General features: G+C 32.5%; 1 protein-coding gene across 7 annotated transcripts in view; it reads left to right on the forward strand.

The window, feature by feature from the left end:
* Positions 1-20,315, forward strand: part of ZFYVE28 (zinc finger FYVE-type containing 28) — a 182,657-nt gene that overhangs the window by 40,910 nt on the left and 121,432 nt on the right. For 6 of the 7 annotated variants that reach the window (XR_004230199.1, XM_031942322.1, XM_031942323.1 and 3 more), the window contains exons 2-4: positions 1,578-1,718; positions 17,643-17,780; positions 19,954-20,156. Coding sequence is in view for 6 of the 7 variants with exons in the window: in XM_031942322.1 (XP_031798182.1) it covers positions 1,578-1,718; positions 17,643-17,780; positions 19,954-20,156 (482 nt within the window). In the remaining variant the exon portion in view is untranslated. Of the gene's footprint in view, positions 1-579; positions 959-1,577; positions 1,719-17,642; positions 17,781-19,953; positions 20,157-20,315 lie in introns of those variants that run through there. The other variant, XM_031942324.1, reaches the window with a different exon arrangement.

The following is a 20,315-nucleotide window of genomic DNA, read 5'->3' on the forward strand; positions in this document are numbered from 1 at the left end:
GTTCAGTTGGGTTGCTGCCGCTAATCTGACATCTTGACTCTGCCCCCATTTGGGACAATTAATGAAAATGCAGAATAAGCTCCTAGTTATGTTAAGAGATAATGAAATTAGACACTTTGAGTATTGGAATAATCAGTGCAATGCAGGTGAGATGTCATTTGATCTGTTCCTTGAAGAAAGTAGGATTCTGAGATATGAAAATAATAATAATAATAATAAAAATTTATATAGCACTTTATCTCCAAAGTGCTTATCATACATATCATTTGATTCTCACAAGCCTATGAAGTGAGTGTTATTTATTAAACTCATTTCATGGATGAGGAAACGGAGATCAAGCCACTTAACTAAAATAACACAAAACTAAGTGAAGTAAGATTTGGAGCCAGTGTTTTATTTCAGACATGGTAGCTGGCCTGTAACAATGCATGAAGCTAGAAGATGAAATGTCAGGTTTGGAGAACATGTTGTTTGTTTTAGCTGGAATTCAAAGTTCACAGATAGCATGAAAAAGGAAAAATATTTCTGTAATAACATATATACTTATTTATGTATATGTTTTCTCTCCCCATAAAATATAAATTCTTGGAGAATATAAACAGCTTCATTTTTGTCTTTTTATCACTATCATTTAAAACAGTGACTGGTATTTGGTATGGTGTTTAATAAAAGTTTGATTGACATGTATCTGTCTTTGTCACAGAGAACATTTTATGCAGAAGCAAATGAAAATGTCCTTCAAATTCTCCTGTTTATATATGACATTATTCTCATTCTACCAGCTCTGAAACACAACAAACCCTTCTAAAAGAAATGCATAATCAAGAATTCAGTTTCAGTCCTCAAAAGAAAAAAAAAATCATGTGAAGAATGCCTACCAAAGTGAGGACTCAGGAGCTACGGCACTCTTATCTCCCCATTTCCCAATAAGCTAGGGTTATCCCTAGAGCCTTGAGAAGTGAGTATTTGAAGTGAAGCAGGGCAGTATATTTATTCTGGGAGCCTTAGACCTATATGTGTTAGTGCAGGTTTGATAAGTATACCAACTTGAAGAGTAAGAATTGAGAAGTAGAAGCAATTATAACAGCAAAAGGTCAGATCCAAGACTTATCCAGAGAAGTTGAAAATATGAATTCTTTATGTTTAACTAAGTTCTCGTTTTGCTGAAATTAACTGGATGAACCAACTACTGTTTCTTCCTCTTAGAACAGAGGTATGGGAAAGCAGTATCCCTGAATGCTGGAGTCTGCTTAAAATGATATTTAACAAAATAAGTACAAATACTATAAAGCATAGATAACATTATGTTTTAAAATTAAGTCACTATTCCCCTATTGCTATTTGAATTTGATATCACTCAGTAAGACTTAATGCATAAGTGCAGTAGGGCATAAGATATGACTTTAAGCTTTGGGCTTATTGCTGATAGGACTATCACACTATCATATCATTTATTGCCCTGTTCTGATGAAATTGTCTTTCCTTTTTTACCTATAAGTATGCAACATTAGAAGTTGTATTATTTGGTTCTGCATTAACAGGTAGGATAATACTGTTTATATGTATCACCTTTGCAGAGGTCAGATCCACAACTTCTTGCTCAGTTCTATTATGCAGATGAAGAATTAAATCAAGTAGCTGCTGAATTGGACAGCTTGGATGGAAGAAAAGATCCACAGAGATGCACATTACTAGTCAACCAGTTTCGTTCATGTCAGGTAAGAAAATTATGTTATGGGATGTAAACATTTTTTAAAGAACTCATTTTTATCAGTTTGTTTCTAATGTGACTTTGGCTAAGTACTTTATTAAATTTATGTATTTTTATTAGTATTGGTTGGCAGCTGCACTGCAATCTAGACACTCTAGGCTATAAAAGAAGTATAAAATGTAGTCTCACAAGGAGCTTACAGTTTAGATGAGAAAAATACATCTACTGTCTTTTTTCTTTTTTTTTTTTTGTGAAAGATCACACAGAAAAAAAATACTTATTTGTATGTAATAAATTTTAGAGAACCAGGTGTTACATAGGAAGTGCTGATTATATTGTATGGATTAATTGCAAAAGGAATTACAAAAGGATCACTGTGGTTAAAAGTAAAAAAGTAAATACTCATCTCCTAACCTGATCTGATGGAATATTATATCCTAAGAAGCAATAAGATAAAAGTAAATGATAAAATAGTTAAATAAATTAATGTGAACATGGTTATTAATCTCAGTACTAACTATCTGTAGGTAATGGGTTTAGGGTTGTCTTGAATGATTGAATTTGACTTCAGGACTGGTGCTCTATCCACTGCGCCACCTAGCTGCCCCTGAATGATTGAATTTGAAAGTCAAATCCTGGTTCTGCCATTTCCTTTCTGTGTATTCTTAAGAGAGCCACTTAACCTTTATGCATTTCAGTTTATATGTAAAAAATATGATGTTGTAGTACATAAATTCTAATGCCTCTTCCAGCTGTAGATCCATGATCTTTGAATCCCAAGAATTTGGCGACTTCTGGCATAAAATTCAGATACATAAGATAGTTAGAGAGCGCTCTTCTAAATATAGACCTAATAGACTGCCAAAGTTTTTACCATTCTACCAGATGTCTCCTAGCACCTCAGTTTAGTTGATTGCCGGCTAAATTCACACTATGTGATAGGACTGTTTCATCAGACAGTCCCTACCCATTAAATTCCTACCCATCCTTGGAGTTAACTTCTAAAATTATATCTAAACAATCTGCCAAAAATTTTTACCATTGCACAAAACTTTCCTTAGAACTTTAATTTATTCCAACAAATTAAATATTTTTTAAAAAAGAATTTACTATATTTACAACACTGTGCTAAGTTGGGACAGCATGGAGAGCCAATATTTAGATAAGACACAAGTTCTGTCCTAATGAAACTTACAGTCTACTGAGGGAATGTGACATAGATTTAAAAAAAAAAAAAAAAAAGACTGAAATTAATAAATTATAGTTAATTATAGTACAGTAAGAGTATAAGAGAGCTAAAAGCAAAATGTAGTGTTAGGTTTGAGAGGGAAGAGACCATTATATTAATTCCAGGTTGCCTGTTTCATTGGGCTTGTATTCTACAGAGTTCATTATACTCAGAAAGCCACAAGAAGTTTTGTCTAGGTTTTAAAAATGTTCTTTCTTTCTTTTTTTTTTTTTTAATTTTTTTTTAAATTTAATAGCCTTTTATTTACAGGATATATACATGGGTAACTTTACAGCATTAACAATTGCCAAACCTCTTGTTCCAATTTTTCACCTCTTACCCCCCCCCCCTCCCCTAGATGGCAGGATGACCAGTAGATGTTAAATATATTAAAATATAAATTAGATACACAATAAGTATACCTGACCAAAACGTTATTTTGCTGTAGAAAAAGAATCAGACTCTGAAATATTGTACAATTAGCTTGTGAAGGAAATCAAAAATGCAGGTGTGCATAAATATAGGGATTGGGAATTCAATGTAATGGTTTTTAGTCATCTCCCAGAGTTCTTTTTCTGGGCAAAGCTAGTTCAGTTCATTACTGCTCCATTAGAAATGATTTGGTTGATCTCGTTGCTGAGGGTGGCCTGATCCATCAGTATATAATGATCTCCTGGTCCTGCTCTTTTCACTCAGCATCAGTTCATGTAAGTCTCTCCAGGCCTTTCTGAAATTATCCTGTTGGTCATTTCTTACAGAACAATAATATTCCATAATTTTCATTTTAAAAATGTTCTTTCTATAGATTTCCAATCATTAGGGGTTAAAATTTCAAAAGCTAAATTCTCTAATAACATCTTAACATAAGATGATGTAGACCCATAAAGAGTGCAAGCCTTTTTCAGATCTTTGATAATTTCCAAATTAAATGGACTGTATTTTCTTTTTTCTTGACCTGAATAGTCACACTCTTCAATCACAGGGTATGCTTCTATTTTTAAATCAGATATATCCTGTCCTTCATTTTTAGCTTTAATTAGTGCCTTTTGTGTCATAGGAGATGGACAAAGCTGCTGCACTGATGGTGCTGAGGGGTCACTGCAATTTCCCCCCTCCCCCCCTCTACTCCCCCCCTCCCCTCCACCTAGAAGGTGAAAATGAAGGGAGAGGCTCAGGAGATGGGGAATGCCCTAATGGCTTGTTGGGGTGTAACTGAGCTGTGAAAGTGAGAAGAACCATACTCTTTAAGCTTATTTGTATGGTACTTAAGATCTAATTATCAATGCCTTTCAGCTGCTTTGTCAGTACCATTTCCCCGCCTTTCTCCTCACACTTCCTTGTCTGGCTGTTCTCCTTAAACTTTTCCTTTTTTTTAGAACTTGTGGGATTCTTTAAAGCCAATTGTATTATATTGTATATATGGAATGTTTCTTCAGGAATTGAATTAGGACCCATAGCCTCATAATGTTCAATTAATTGCTGTCCCACTAGTTCCCACTTATCTAGCTCTAATTTTTCTTCCTTAGATAGCCAAAGAGACGTGCACTCTAATATATTTAAGAGTCCAGTGATCTGCTTCCCAGTTACCAACAAACTTTGCTTCTTTGTTAACCTAACTATGCGTTCTGCATATTTCCCTTAGGGTGGGGGAGACTCTTTTCTTAGTATCTGCCCCATTTCAATTAAAAAAACAAAAATGACTAGTTTATCCCTTACCAAAGTTTCCTGCTTGTCTGTTTTTATACTCACCCTATTTTCAGGTCATTGGGACTTCTCCACTGAACTCATGATTGTGTCACTTGAACTGCTGAATATAGATCCCCACGTTGGGCACTAAAATGTAATGTCCGGGCTAGCTTTTTGGAGGTCCTTTGGAAGGGCATTGGTCTCAGCAGGATAGACAACCATGAGAATGGAGAAGAATAGAGTCCAGAGTCTTTATTGTCTCTTACACAGTCTTTGTCTGTCATAGTCTAACTGAGTCTCAGTCTGATCTCTTCCAGCAGTCTGCCATTCTGCCAGTCTCAACCAATCTCCCTCTGAGTCTGACTTTGTCCCCAGTTTAAATACCCTATTACAATTACATCATTACAGTATATTGAGTATGTGTGAATTAGAGAACCATTATCTCATCAATTCCACTGAGTTATTAACACCTTGGTTCAAGTGTACTTCTCTAGAGTTCTGACTCTCTACACCATTATCAATTGGAAGGTTTAAGGAAGACTTTTTGAAAGAATTAGTTTTTTAATATTATGTTTATTCATACATATACCATTCTTCCATTAAATCCTGGCAAGAATATAACTTCACAAGATCAAAGATCATATTTTATCTAAACTTTGCATTTTCTCTAGAATCTAATGTGGGGCTCTGCATACATGAACTAGTTAAAATTTTGGCAGCTTGTTTAGATATAATTTTGGAAGTTAACTTCAAGGGTGGATAGGAATTCAACAAGTAGGGATTGATAAACAGACCTATCATAATAATGTAAATATGGTAGATAATAAACAAGCTGATGGATAAATAACAGCAATATGACACTGAAAGACCATGGAGAATAGAGAGCTGTAAAAATATCATTCTGATATTAAAGCCATCATCCCTTTGCTCTGGACTTCATAGTCTTGATCAGAATATAGCATTCATTCCCCTTTGTCATTTACCTCCCCAATCCTGTTAATAAATCTTCCCATCTTGTTCCACAAATTACCTTTATTTTCCAATAGTGGGGTTGTTAATTTGAGTCCATGTTGCTTCAGTTCTATTCTGAAATTGAGTATAGTCTCTATTAAGGGTTGTGTTATTTGATATTGTATTTTTTGTAGGTAATCTTTTATGTCTTTTACATTATCAGTTTTCTAACATTTACCACTATATATTAGATTATGAGAATCTTTTTATTTTATTTTTAAAAACATTTTTTAATGTCTTTTCTCTTAATATTTTGTGAATTTCTTTCCTAAAGAGCAACCCCATATAACAAATAATATTTTAAAAGGAAAAAAAAAGGAAAGAACATCAATAAAGCTGAAAAAAATAAAAATATATATGCTGTGTTTTACAGCAATGGACCTTCTCTCCCTCTAAACCCTGCAATGGAATAGGGGAGATTTCTCCCATATCTCTTCTTTGGGTTATGTTTGTTTGTAATTTTGTAAAATTCACTTTTGGTTGATGTGTAATAGTTGTTCCTGCAATTTTAGGTTGTAGTCATTTTATATGTTGTTGTTTTTCAGTTCTGTTTACTTTATTTTGTATCAAATCATATAAATCTTTTCTTGTTTCTCAGTATTCATAGTGTTTATCTTTTCTGCAGTACAGTGCTGTTTCATTACATTCACGTATCAAAATTTGTTGAACCATTCAATGAATAGATATCAGCTTTGTTTACAATTCTTTATCACTATCACTATAATTATAAATATTTTGGTGTATATTGGCACTTTCTTTTTCTGATAATTCTTTTTAAACCACTACTTATCTTGGAGTTAGAAACACTTTTTTTTTTTTGTTTGTTTGTTTGTTTTTTGAGGGGATTACAATATAGGTAGATTCTCTTAAAGCTTCACAGTTTGTTGCTTCCTTGTAATGTTACAATCTTGTGTTCAGGTTTTTTGATGTATTATATTCTTTTGCAAGACCTTAAGTTATTTCTACATGTCCTGCCTTCAAGGTCAATTTATCTTCCTTTAGAATTTATGTGGAAGTATTTTTATGTTCTTACTTTAGCCTTTCTTTGGCCATATTTTCTTCCCCCTTTTTTCTTTTTATGTTCTACCTCTTTTAATTTCTTCTAGTTATTAAGAAAAATTCTTTATCATATATTCAAATTTTTACATATGTTTTAAATTTTTGCATTGGGTCTATAATTTCTGACTTTTTTTTTTTTAATTTCATTTCTTTTGAATTATTTTGGAGTCCTTTTTTTATTGTTCTTTGCCCTCTGGTGATTTCACAAGATTCTGCTTTTCATCAGACATTATTGGTCCTTCATATTATAATATTTGTTAAGGAGACCTGTATTTTCTTTGAGATTTTATTCATTTTTCGTTTTGATTAAAAGGTCCTACCTGTTGATTTATTAGCCTTCATGATGAACTTTTATTAAGGGTTTTCTTCTTGATATGATTGGTTTCCCAGTCCTTTTTTATATGTTATTTACTTTCTGGACTCAGATTCTTAAGGCTGGATCACACACTTGTCTCAGTCCCTTCCTATTGAGGAATATGGCGTTTATTAGCCTGAATTCTTGCCCTGAGTAGTGTCTGGGGAAGGTGGGGCAGAATAGAGGGACAAGATTGACTTTAGCTTATTTTCACTTTCCTTTGCTTCAGGTCTAGTGAAACTGTCCTTACATGTTCCCTACTTATACACTAACTACCATTATCTGGATTTTCTCACTCTGCTTACCATATTTCTTTTATTTGGTTGGGCAGCATCAATTTCTACTTTTAGTGAAATGAACGTAGGACAAAACTATCCTGACAGTCATTGAAGCTTTGAAGGGTCCCTGTCCTATAGCTCAGGGCCCAGACAAAAGACCAGGATATTTTCAGCCTTCAAGATTTGACCTTTTCTCTTCTTTTCTTTGAAAGACTGGGAAGAATCTGGAAAAGCAGAAATTGAGGAATGTTCTGGCAGTATCACTGCATCAACTCTGAGTCCCTTCCTTAGGACTAAACCCTACACTAGTCTGTAAGTTTTTTTAGCTGCTACAGGCATGTAGAAGCTGGTAGGAGAGAGATGCTAAACATGCACTCTAATTTTTTGAGTTTTCTGCTTTTTCATAAAGAATTTACTTCCTCGGGATTCTGTTATATTTTAGAATTAGCTATAATTTTTCTACATCTAGGACATCAATCCTTTTGAAGCAAAAAAGTAGAATTAAAGGAGAAAAAGTTACTAATCTTTATTGCTGTTATGTGACCTAAACTCTCCCAAACTGTCTTTTTGATACAATGATAACCCAGGTTTGTGTCACAAGTGAACTTTCTGACTTTCTTTTTGATATATATAAGTATGTGAAACCATACTTGCAACATTGGTTTCCAAATTGCCCAAGCAACTTTTTTTGGTGGATGTCTCATTGCTATTTCCAAGTCTTTTCCTCAGATCCATGTATGTATGTCTCCAGCACAAACCATGCACTATTAATTTATATAAATAAAACACATTCCTTGAATACAAGTATATAATGATCCACCTTGTATTACTTCCAAAATTTGTTCCCCAACTTGATATTCAAAATGAATTCATTCAGAAGTCCACTGTAGAGAATGTTATCTAGTTCATTATGTAACAACTCTTTAGATGGGACTTTCTTCAATAATTGGCATATGATTCTATATATATTATTAATTTAAACTTCAAATAGTGAAATAGGCCCACTTAGAACAGAACTTAGGTTCAATTCCTCTCCCATTACAATTTTTATGTATCAAATCCATAATTAATCAAATTGTGCCTGTATTCAAATAAATAAAATCCAAAATATAAAATGTAGGAAAATTTATAAATTATGCTGATTTTTGCTGTTAGATTTTTATTTTGAAGCAGAATTTTGTTATCTTTTGGCTCCTTTTGTCCAATGTCATTCTTCATGTAAAAAAATGTATTCAAATCTGCAAATTTACTAACTTCATGTAACTCTCTGTCACAATTAATTTAAGGTGTGCCTTAACATTCCACTGTCCAAAATAAAAAAGTAACAATCCTAATTCTGTAATTATCAAATTAAAAGCTAAGTGAATTTCCAATTCCATCATTCATTCGTTTCCTTTTCTCCTTTTCTATTTTTATGAAGGCTTTTTTTCTCTCAGTAACATGGTCAATATTTCTTTCATATACAGAAGTTGATTGTGATCTCTAATTTTTATAACTGCTAAAGAAAAAGTAGCACTTTCCCAAATCAAATTAACCCTCAACACATTGATAATACTTGCATTAAACAGAAGATCTACAGATTGATATATTGTAAAGTCATCATTTAAAAGTTAAAATCTAGCACCTGTGAATAGAATTTGCACATTGTTGGAAAATTCCTCTTTCGTTTTAGGGATATAAATCTCCATCAAACACACAGAAATGCTCCATACATTTTTACTGACTCTTCCCCATTACTGGAATATTCTACTTTCCTGGAATACCTCTTCATCTTTGCCTCATTGGTTTTCATGTTTCCCTTGCTTCCTTCATGACCCAGCTAAAAGCCCACCTTGTACAAAAATACTTTCTAGTGTCTTTTCTGTATTATTTATCTTATTCTTATTATTTATGTTTGTACATATCTGTTTGCTTATATATTGTCTCCCCCTTTGTGTTGTAAGATTATGAGATTAGGAACTATCTTTGTTTTTCTTTTTATTCCCAGCACAATACCTGGCACATAATAGACAATTGGTACATAATAGACAAATGCTAATTGATTGATATCCATTTTTTTTCATATTTTTCCCCTGTATAATACTGACTAGAGTAAGTAAAAATTGTGCAAAATTGTTTTACAGTAGGGGAAAGAGAATGTTTTCCCTCAAACTTCTTTTTTTTTTAATCTTGGCCCTGTGTATTTATTGATTAAATCTCTACTTTTACCTTTAATACACTTAACTTTTCATTAATATGTACATAAAAATTCAATTAATTTTACATTAACATGAATTTATTCTTAAATCACTGTTCTTTACATTAACATTTTAAAGTTCAAAGTGAGGTACCACATGTGGTTTTAGATATATTCAAGACATTTTATTTACTTTCAGATACCCAAATCTGTGATAATTTTGGAAAATTCTTTCAGTGATACAGATTTTAACTCATATATGCCCAATCATCCTGTGCAGTTTTTGTTTATAACCCCAGTAGTGTTTCCCAGGAGAAAGTGGCTACTCAGAAAGAAGAAGGCTTTCTTAACCCCAAATTGGGTCACAAAGAATTAGACATGACTAAAAAAATTCATTTAACAGATGAGGAAAATGAGATTCACTGAGGTTAAGCAAACCTGTCCAAATTAACACAGATAATAAATTGCAGGGTTAGGGTTGAAATCAAGGACTTGAAATCAAGGTTGAAATCCCAGACTTTTTTCAGTATGCTCACAAAACCAGAAGAAATAAGGAAGTTGAATCTATATGGAAGGATGACACATAGCTATTCTCTTAGAGAAGCAAAGAAAGGAGTTGGCAGAGTTGGTTTTATAATCAATCCAAAGACAACAAGAAACATTATTTCATTGGATATCTGGTCATCTTGTTTTGCAGAATGACTATAAGCATTCACCATATAGACAGTGTATAAAAGTATAAGTACAATAAGACCACCATGGAAATAATTGCAACTTATGCACCAATGTTGGTTACAAAGGATAAAGACACAGATAAATTTGATATAAAACTTGATAAGAAGGTCTATATCAAATCAATATCCTCTGATCCTCAATACCTTTGATGCAAAATTGGGAAAATGAGGATGACAAAAAAAAAAAAAAAGAAGACAGCTTTCTTGCTTTCTCTTGCCATCTTGAAGACACCATGAAATGTTTTAACTGTCCTCCTGTCATCTCACACCCTTGCCCAATAACTAGCCCATTTTTTCCTTGTTGCATCTTTTATGCCTTTTCTTCTGTGGAGTTCTATATTGACATGCCTATCATGTTGAAGTAGTAAAACGGAGTAGAAATATCAAATAGATTTGGGAGAGCATACTAGTTCAATTGACAGAAAGAATTTATATCATAGGCTTCCATCACAGGTAATACGATTTGCTATATTTTATTACATGAATAGCACACAGGTTCAGGCAAATACAACTAGGCAAGGCTTACTCATACTGAGTGAGCAGTTTGCTTGGGGATACAAATTTTAAGGTCTCAGGGGAAGCGGGGGAAAGAAAGGTGGGATCTAGGGTGATAATATGTATCGAAATGTTGAGACTATCTTAAACATGGTCTGGGAAAACTGAGTTCCTATCAAGTCTGTCTCAAGGTTGGAGACAGGATGGATGGATTAACAATCAGCTCTGGCTTCACATCATTTTATGCAAACAGAACAGTCTGGGGAACAGATCTGATCGTAGTTGATAAAGGATCAGATTGGGCAGATTGGACTCCTATTTTATCAATTCTTGTGAATAAACTATTTAGAAATCACATCAATGTGCTTATCTATTGTGCATTGTGTGATGCTCATTTTTAGTTCTGCAAAAGCAGTTATGTTCTATGCCTTGCTGTCATAATGTAATAACAATGAAATGTAAGTATTATTATTTTTAAATTTAAATTTTTTTTGTAGAATCTGAGTTGATAAACACCAAACAAACATGAATGTTCCCATAAACAAAAAATGTAAAAGAAGAATGTATTTGAAACACCACGCCCCATACTTTGTGGAAAGGGTTTTTTTTAAGTATATACTGAATTCAGTATATTAGTTCCAAAGTTGTCCTTCTTGTTTTTCCTTCTGCACTTTCTCCTGTTTTTATCTGTACATATTTCAAAATGTTTTATTGATGTTCTTTTCTTCCCCTCAAATCCCTCCCCTTCCAAATAACCTGCTTTCTTTTGTAACAAATTAGCATAGTCAAGCAAAACAAATCCATATATTGACCATCTCCAAAAATATATGTGTCACACATCTATAATCTATTAAAGCTATATCAAAAGATAGAAAGCATATTTCATTATCAGTCTTATGTGGATTCATGGTTTGTCATCGCATTAATAAAACAATTTTTAAGACTTTCAAAGTGCTTTTTCCTTACAGAATTATAGACACTATATAAATTGTTCTTCATCTTCTTTTGGCTTCCCTCTGCATCAATTAGTACATTTTCCCAGTTTTTTAAAAAAATATATCCCTTAAATAATTTCTTATAATATCCCATTACATTAATATACCCTAGTTTGTTTATCAATTTTCCAATTAACAGGTTCTCCCTTAGTTTCCATTTCTTTGATATAGGTAAAAGTGCTGCTTTGAACATGGGAGTTTTTTCCCTCATGTTTGTTCTTATTAGGGACACACCTAGTTTTGCTATTAATAGGTTAAAATAAGATACAATTTAGTACTTAGAAGGAATGACTTCAAATTGCTTTTCAGAATAGCTAGACAAATTCATAGTTCCATCTTAAGTACATTAGTGTTCATATGCTATCAAGATTCTTTTGATAATTTTCTTTTTTCTTATTGATCATCTTTGTCAGTCTGATGCAGTTGAGATAAAACTTCACAATTCTGTTCATTTGTTTCTTTTGTATGACTGCTTTGATTTTATCTTCTGTGATATGTCTCTTGTATGGTTAAAATCCTTTCTATCTTTATTTGTGAAAGGTGTCATCTTCCTTTCTCCTCTAATTTGTTTATGTTTAACCATTTATATCTAGGTCATTGGGGTATATATAGTATGATTTTGGTTTTAAATTAATTTATTTAAAAATTTTTTTAACATTCTTTTCTTTTTAAATTTTGAATTACAGTTTTCTTCTTCCCTCCATTCTCTCTCCCACTCACTGAGAAGACAAGCAAAATTATATTAAATAGACATATGAAATCATGAAAAACATTATTTCCAAATCAAACATATAACAAAAAAGCAACAAAAAATAAAGCTAAAAAGTTATACTTTAGTTTGACCTCAGAGTTCACCAGTTCTCTCTTTGGTAGTGAGGAACATTTTTTCATCATGAGACTTTTGGGAACTGTCTTGGATCATAGTTTTGATCAGAATAGCCAGGTCTTTCATCCTTGATTATTATTACACCATTGATGTTACTATGCATAATAGTCTCCTGGATGTTTTTAATTCATTTTGCATCAGTGCACTTTTTTTTTTTTTTCTGAAACCACCCTCTTGATAATTCTTACAGTACAATAGTACTCCATCACAATCATGTGCCACAACTTGTTTGGCCATTCCCCAATTGATGAGCATTCCCCTCAATTCACACATTGTCCACCCTTACCATTTTCCCTTTCATTGTAAAAGCTTTTCCTGGCATGCCTCTTTTATATGAGAAAAATTTCCCCATTCCAACTCTCCCTTCCTCCTCCTCCTCCTTCTCCCAGTAAATCCCTCTTTCAAAGTCTTTTTTTTTTTTTTTTGAGATTATCCCAATGTAATTAATTCCTGCTCATGCCCTCTGTCTGCATAGAACTCTAATAATAATAAAGTTCTTGGGAATTACAAGTATCATTTTCCCATATAGGAATTATACAGTTTGAACATGTAAGTCCCTTATGATTTCTCTTTCATATTTACCTTATTTCTTTTGAGTCTTATGTTTGTATCTTGTATTTTCTATTCATCTGTGATTTTTTCATTAAATATTCATTCCCCCCTCTCCCCCAGAAGAATAAAAATCAGATTTGCTGGATAGATTGGTCTTGGTTGTAATCCTAGCTCTTCTGTTTTCCTGAATAGTATATTATAAGGCTTCTTAGAGAGTCAAAATGTCCCTGTAGAAAGAGAATTGGATTTAGAGTCAAGTGACCTGGAAACTTGCATTTTCTCATTCTGTGACTCTGGCTAAGAGATGGCAAGGATACACAAAATAACTGTACAAGAAACATCCCCATTAAATTCAGTGGTATGGCTACTGATGCAGAGCCAGACATCTTGAAGAATGAAAGCAAATGGAACTCAGGAAGCATTTCTGACAATAAAACTAGTAGAGATGACAGAAATCCAGTTAAGCTATTTAAAACCCTAAAAGATGATGCTCTTAAAAATACTGTATTCAAACACTATAGTGGCCACTAGATTAGAAAAGTTCAGGTTATGACCCAATTGTATAGAAAGGCAATGACAAGGAATGTTCAGGTTACCAAATAGCAAGGTTATGCTTAGGATTCTGCAAACTAACTTTCAACAATATGTGAATTACCAGAAATTCAGATTGATTTTTGAAGAGGCAGAGGAACTGAAGATTAGATTGTCAACATTTGCTGAATTATGGAGAAAGCAAAGGAGTTCTAGAAAAAAGCTATTTCTACTTCATTGACTTCATTAAATCCTTGGTGTAGATAACAACAAAATTTGACAAATCTTCAAAAAGATGGGAGTATTAGATCATCTTGTCTCCAGAGGAACCTGTATACAGACCAAGAAAAAACAGAACCAAACACAGAACAACTGATTGGAAAAGGAGTATGACAAGCTATATATTATCATGTTATCTATTCAATTTATGTACAGAGTATATCATGTGAAATGCCAGGCTAGAGCAATCAAAAGCTAGAATAGAATTAAGGTTGAATTGAATTCAACAGTTTTATATATGTAGATGATACCACTCTGATGGCAGAAAGTAAAGAGGAATTAAGAAATCTCTTGAGGAGGGTAAAAGAGGAGAATGTAAAAGCTTGTTTAAAACTAAACATAAAAAATATTAAGATTTTGGCAATTGGTCCCATCACTTCCTGAGAAAATAGAGGGAGAAGAAATGGAAGTTGTGTCAGATTTTATATTCTTGAGCTCAAAGATCACTTAAGACACTGTCTGAAGTTTTAAAATTTTAAAAGACTCCAAAAATCCATGGAAAATCTGGAATGCATACTAAAAACCAGAGACATCACCTTGCTGACATAGGCGTAGATTTAAAAATTAAAGCTCTGGTTTTTCTAGTAGCAGTGTACCAACAAGAGTTAGACTAAAAGGAAAACTGAGTGCCACAGAATTGATGCTTTTGAATTGTGGTCCTGGAGAAGATTTTTGGGAGTCCTTTGGATACAAGGAGATCAAATAAGTCAATACTTAAAGAAATTAATCCAGGCTTCTCAATGAAAAGTCAAATGGTGAAGTTGAAGTTTAAATACTTTGGCCCCCTAGTGAGAAGATGGGACTCACTAGAGGACCCTAATGTTGGGAAAGATTGAAGGTAAAAGGAAAAGAGGACAGCAAAGGATGAGATGGATAGATAGTATCATGGAAACAATGAACATGAATTTGGATAGACTTTAAGAGATAGTGGAGAATAGGAGGGCCTGGGATGCTGTGGTCCATGGAGTTACTAAGAGCCATGTATGACTGAACAACTATAAAATGAGAGGATTGGATTCAATAAAATCTCTTGTACCTCCAAAACTATTATCCTTTGAACTCGGTAGAAAATAGGTGTACTTTGATGTAATTTTTTCTTTTCTTAGCCAAGGAATATAGGATTTAAACTTTAATATAGAGGCCAACTTTAATAATTATTCTACTTAAGACATAAACTAATTATTGAAATTATAACATATGAATTAAAGGGTAACTATAAAATCTATTAGTGATATGGAATTAGGGGCAATATCAATTGAATAAGGTTGTTGAGTATTTTATAGCCAACTAATTGATTTTTTTCTTAAACTAAACCGTAGTCCCACATATTTTAGTACATTCACTTTTAGATTATAATGCAATTTAATTAGTTAATTTGAATATTCCATGAAACTTTCTTAAACCAGAGATTCATTTGTTTACTGTGCTTCATCTAAATTGATTGGCATCCTTTCCAGAATATGAATTGCTACCTCCATCTGAACTCATCATGTAGATAATTGTCACACTTTCCTTTTATAGGTTTTATGATGATAGAAGCTTGTAAAATCAAGAAAAGAAATGAAATGACTTTTTTTAAAATTAATGCTATTATGAATACAAGTCCATCACTGCTATGGAATTATGAAAAATGAAATAATAGGGAATATTGAAAGTTACTTTTTCAAACATCTGTATATAGTATTTAAATTCTGACCAGTTTAAGATACTAGTTACAGAACATTTATCTGTTTTTATTAACTAGTGAAATTCATTTTACATTATGAACCGATCTCCAGACAAAACATTGTTCTTGCAGAAAAAGTCAGACTATGTAGAAATGTTTTATTTCCAAAAAAACTGGAAAATTTATCATAATGAGAAAATGTTACTTCTGAAAATCAAATAACTGAAGAGAACAATTAAGTTAATCTTTACTGTTTAGTAATAGAAAGCAAAACTACTTCTGAACCATTACCTAAGTAATATTACAAAATCACGAGTGGATTTTAATTTCTTTTATTTTTGCTGTAATAAGATAAATTTTACTCACATTTTACTATCCTTAAAATTTATTTTATACAATTCAGGATGATTTCAGTTTAAATGAGCATGGCACTAGACCTTGAATCTTGATATTTCAATTTAGTTTTAATTCAATTGTTGGTTGATTAGGTGAACTTGAGCAAACTTTTTAAATCAATTTGAATTCCTGAACATCACTTGGAAGCGAAGCATTAAATATTAAAATACTACATATAATACAAAAACCATATTTTGGTTCTGCTCTGGCAGGAGCAATTTATACTAAGTTGTAGAACTACACACACACACTCTCTCTCTCTCTCACACACACACACACATGGCAGTCAATCAATCAATAAGCATTTATTAAGCACTTTCTATATGTTAGGCATCATGCTTAGTACTGGTGATACAAAGAAAGGCAAAAATAACCCTTGCCTTCAGTGAACTGGCATAGAAGAAATAACAAGTATTAACTATGCATGTATGAAATGATAGAGAGAAAATGGAGAACAATTTGAGAGGGGAACTCCTTGGAAGGATAAGAAGAGCTATTTAGTGACTAAGCCAGGACTAAAACCCAATTTTCCACATTCCTATTTCTGTGTTCTTTCTAAAAGGTTCATAAACAACTTTTCCTCCTTAATGTCCAAACACTAAAACACATACTAAAAAATAGGAGTATAATATACCAGAAAGAATATAGTACTGGAAACTTGGATCCTAGTGTTCCTGAATTTCATTTTTTATAAAATTATTATAAATAATAAGTTTTGAAGCTTCCTTTCAGCCCTATAATTTCATGATACTGTTATTCTAAGTAAAATAAGAAACATGTACTTCCAAAATGGAAGGTACTACTATGTGCATAATCAAAAAGATGATCAGTTAAAAAGGAAGGGAAAAGGAGAACTCTATCTGTCTATAACCAGGCTAGTTGCCGTAGAGTAAATAAAAACACCTGATATTTGTGTAGTCTCTTAAATTAGTTACTATAGACATTATCATTTCCATTTAAAGATAAAGAAGCTAAAATGTCATAGATGTTTAAGTGGCTTGTGCCTAATCACATAACTATTAAATGTCAGAAGTGACCTAAGAAGACCTTTATGAACTGATGCAGAGTACAATGAGAAGAACCAGTGGAACAATTTAAATAGCAAGAATAAAATTATGAAAACAGATAATTCTGGAAGATTTAGCAATGATTAACCACAGTTCCAGACACCTGACAAGAAACTGTACTACCCATCTTTGGACAAAGAAATTATGGATTCAAGAGAGAAATTTAAGATACTTTTTTTAAGACAAGGTCAGTGCAAGAGGAATTTGTTTTATTTGACTATACATATTTATAAAAGTAGATTTGCTTTTCTTTCTTTGTTGAAGTCAGATTTTCATTATTTGAAAAAAAAATTAGTTTACAAAATCAAAAAAGCAAACCAGAGGAAGAAGGAAGAGGGATAGTGCCAGGAAAGAGTCAATCAGAGAAAAGTAAGTTTCAGTTCAGTAGTGAGGAGATTGTGTGTAAGATTATTTACCACTAAAAGGAATATCAATTTTCACATGATAAACTTCAATGTACTTGTTAAACCTATTTTAGCTCAGTTTGTAGTACAGGAGAAAATATTGTTTACATAATTTAAAAAATTTCTGTTTCAGGATAATGTCTTAAACATTATAAATCAGATAATGGATGAATGCATTCCAAGTGATCGAGCAAATCGAGATTTTTGTGTCAAGTTCCCAGAGGAGATACGCCATGACAATCTAGCCGGCCAACTTTGGTTTGGAGCAGAGGTAGTATTTCTGATTTCTGTGATTTTGTTTTTGTGATGTATATAGCCAACAAATATATACTTGAAACTTTCTCTTAATACTTGAAACATAGCAACATAGCTGATGTCTGTCTATTACTTTAAGTTTTTCAGCTTGCTTTCTTCAAAGCAGTTTTTTAAAGGAGATAAAGCTGTTATTCTTGTCATTTTTTCAGATGTGCAATCTATGAGTCAGAAAGGAGTTAAGCAGTTTACCCCAGGCCACATAGCTAGGAGTTGGAGGAACTGGGATATGAATCTAGGTCTTTTAATTCTCCTCTCCCTTCCCAGTCCCTGACCCTCCAGCCCAGGGCTCTTTCCACTACACCATGCCATGAACATCAATTTTTTTCCATTCATGTATTAAAGAAAATAAGATTTAAATTGGACAAATTATCATTTGTTCTCAGAATTATTTTTTTTTAAGAAGACAATCTGGTTATTTTTAATAAGTAAAAGAACAAACAACTGGGAAATATAGCTTTAATTTACATATTATATGTCTAAATATATAATATGTGTATATATATATATATATGTGTGTGTGTCTCAATTTTGAAAATAAAAAAAATTAAGTAAATTTAATCTGTTGATAATATTTTAGAATAACTTTGAGCCTTTTAAAAAAAACTGATTTTTTTTATCTCAAAGTTTCATTTTGGTGGGACTGCTATTAATAAATGTCATTTTTCTAAGCATGTCAATTAGATTAATTTCCCTAGGTCATGAGTACTCAATTTTTTAATAAGGTAAATTTTATTTCCTTGAAGACTTGAGACCTTCACAGCATTAGTATTAAGGGAGAAAGGGAGCTGATTCTGAAAAGTTAAATGATTTGTTACCTCCTAGAGTTTGAAACTGTTTAGTCAATCGTGTCTCATTCTTTGTGACCCCATTTGGGAATCACAAACAAGTTAAGAACTCCTAATCCAGTCTGATTTTTAAACAGTCTAATTTTTACTGATGACATCAAGACTATGAGAAGAAATAGACTTTATATCTTCTCCTTTTTTCCCCCAAAAGTTACCTCTCTCCAGAAGGTTTCTCCTTCCCTTTAGTATTTTTTTTTGAGAGGAAATTGGGGGTCACACAGTTAGTAAGTGTTAAGTGTCTGAGGCTACATTTGAACTGAGGTCCTCCTGACTTCAAGGCCAGTGCTCTATCCACTGCACCATTCAGCTGCTCCCCCTTCCCTCTGGTATTTATTGCTTCTTTCAATAGTAATACCTAATATTTGTATAGTGTCTTATGTGCAGGGTACTATGGTAAGTACTTTACAGATTCTCACAAAAACCTGGGGAGGTAAGTGCTGTTATTATTCCCATTTGTTGTTGTTATTGAGTCATTTTAGTTGTGTCTGATTCTGGATGATCCCATTTGTTGTCCAGCTCATTTTATAAATGAGGAAACTGAGGTAAATAGAGTGAAGTGACTTGCTGAGGGTCATATCCCTAGTTGGCATCTGAGGATGGATTTGAACTCATCTGTTCTTGACCCCAGCTCTATTCATTGTACAATTTACCTATCCCCATTCAATATATGTTAGGCATACTAATGTGCTCTAGGGCAAATTAATTGTGAAAATCTGACTTGGTCTGAGAGAAAGGAGATTGAAGAATATTCTTGGAGATCTGTTAAATAAATATTAAGGATGGGAAGTCATTGCCTTAGCTTTGTTTACCTCTGTTTCTATATATTAGTGAAAATTTATTTGACTGGCATAAGAAAAGAGAATCTTCTCATAGAAGTATCTTTATGCTATGTAACAGCACAACAAATGTTTATAATATTAGAATTAGAGGTTGCTTTTTTTTTCAGCAGTTGATACATGTTAGACAAGTAAATAAATTCACAAAAACAGGAATTTAAAAATCATGTAGGAAAAAACAAATTAATTTTAAGCCTTTTCTCAATTTGGCAAGCTATTTTCTTAGAAACAGTTTTTGTTTTCTAAATAATGAGATGTTTTCTAGTAATGAGAATCAGGGCCAATAAGATGTATTACTATCTAATTTTGTATCTTTTTGGGCAGTAGTAACAAAATATATATATATATATATATATATATATATATATATATATATATATATATATATATATATATAATTACTTTTGTAGTTTAAAACCTAACTTTTTCACCTCTCCTGTTTTAACAGTGCTTGTCTGCAGGTTCTATCATCATGAATCGTGAAATAGAGAGTATGGCTATGAGGCCACTGGCCAAAGATCTAACGCATAGCTTGGAAGAACTTAGAAACCTCATTCGGGACCAAGCCTTAAGAGATTTAAACATTTATACTGAAAAAATGAAAGAGTCTCTCAAACATTTTGATGTCCTGTTTGCTGAATTTGAGTTGAGGTAAATTTCAAATTCTATAAATACTTAGAATTACCATTCACAAGTATAACTTTCAGATTATTTTTCTATGACTTTGACTAAATTTTCAAAGCTCTGAAGTTAATATTTATTTATATTGAGGTTTATATTCATTTCCTAAGCAAGTTCTTGTAACAAGTT

Source organism: Sarcophilus harrisii, chromosome 6, assembly GCF_902635505.1.
Source record: "Sarcophilus harrisii chromosome 6, mSarHar1.11, whole genome shotgun sequence".
NCBI lineage: Eukaryota > Metazoa > Chordata > Mammalia > Dasyuromorphia > Dasyuridae > Sarcophilus > Sarcophilus harrisii.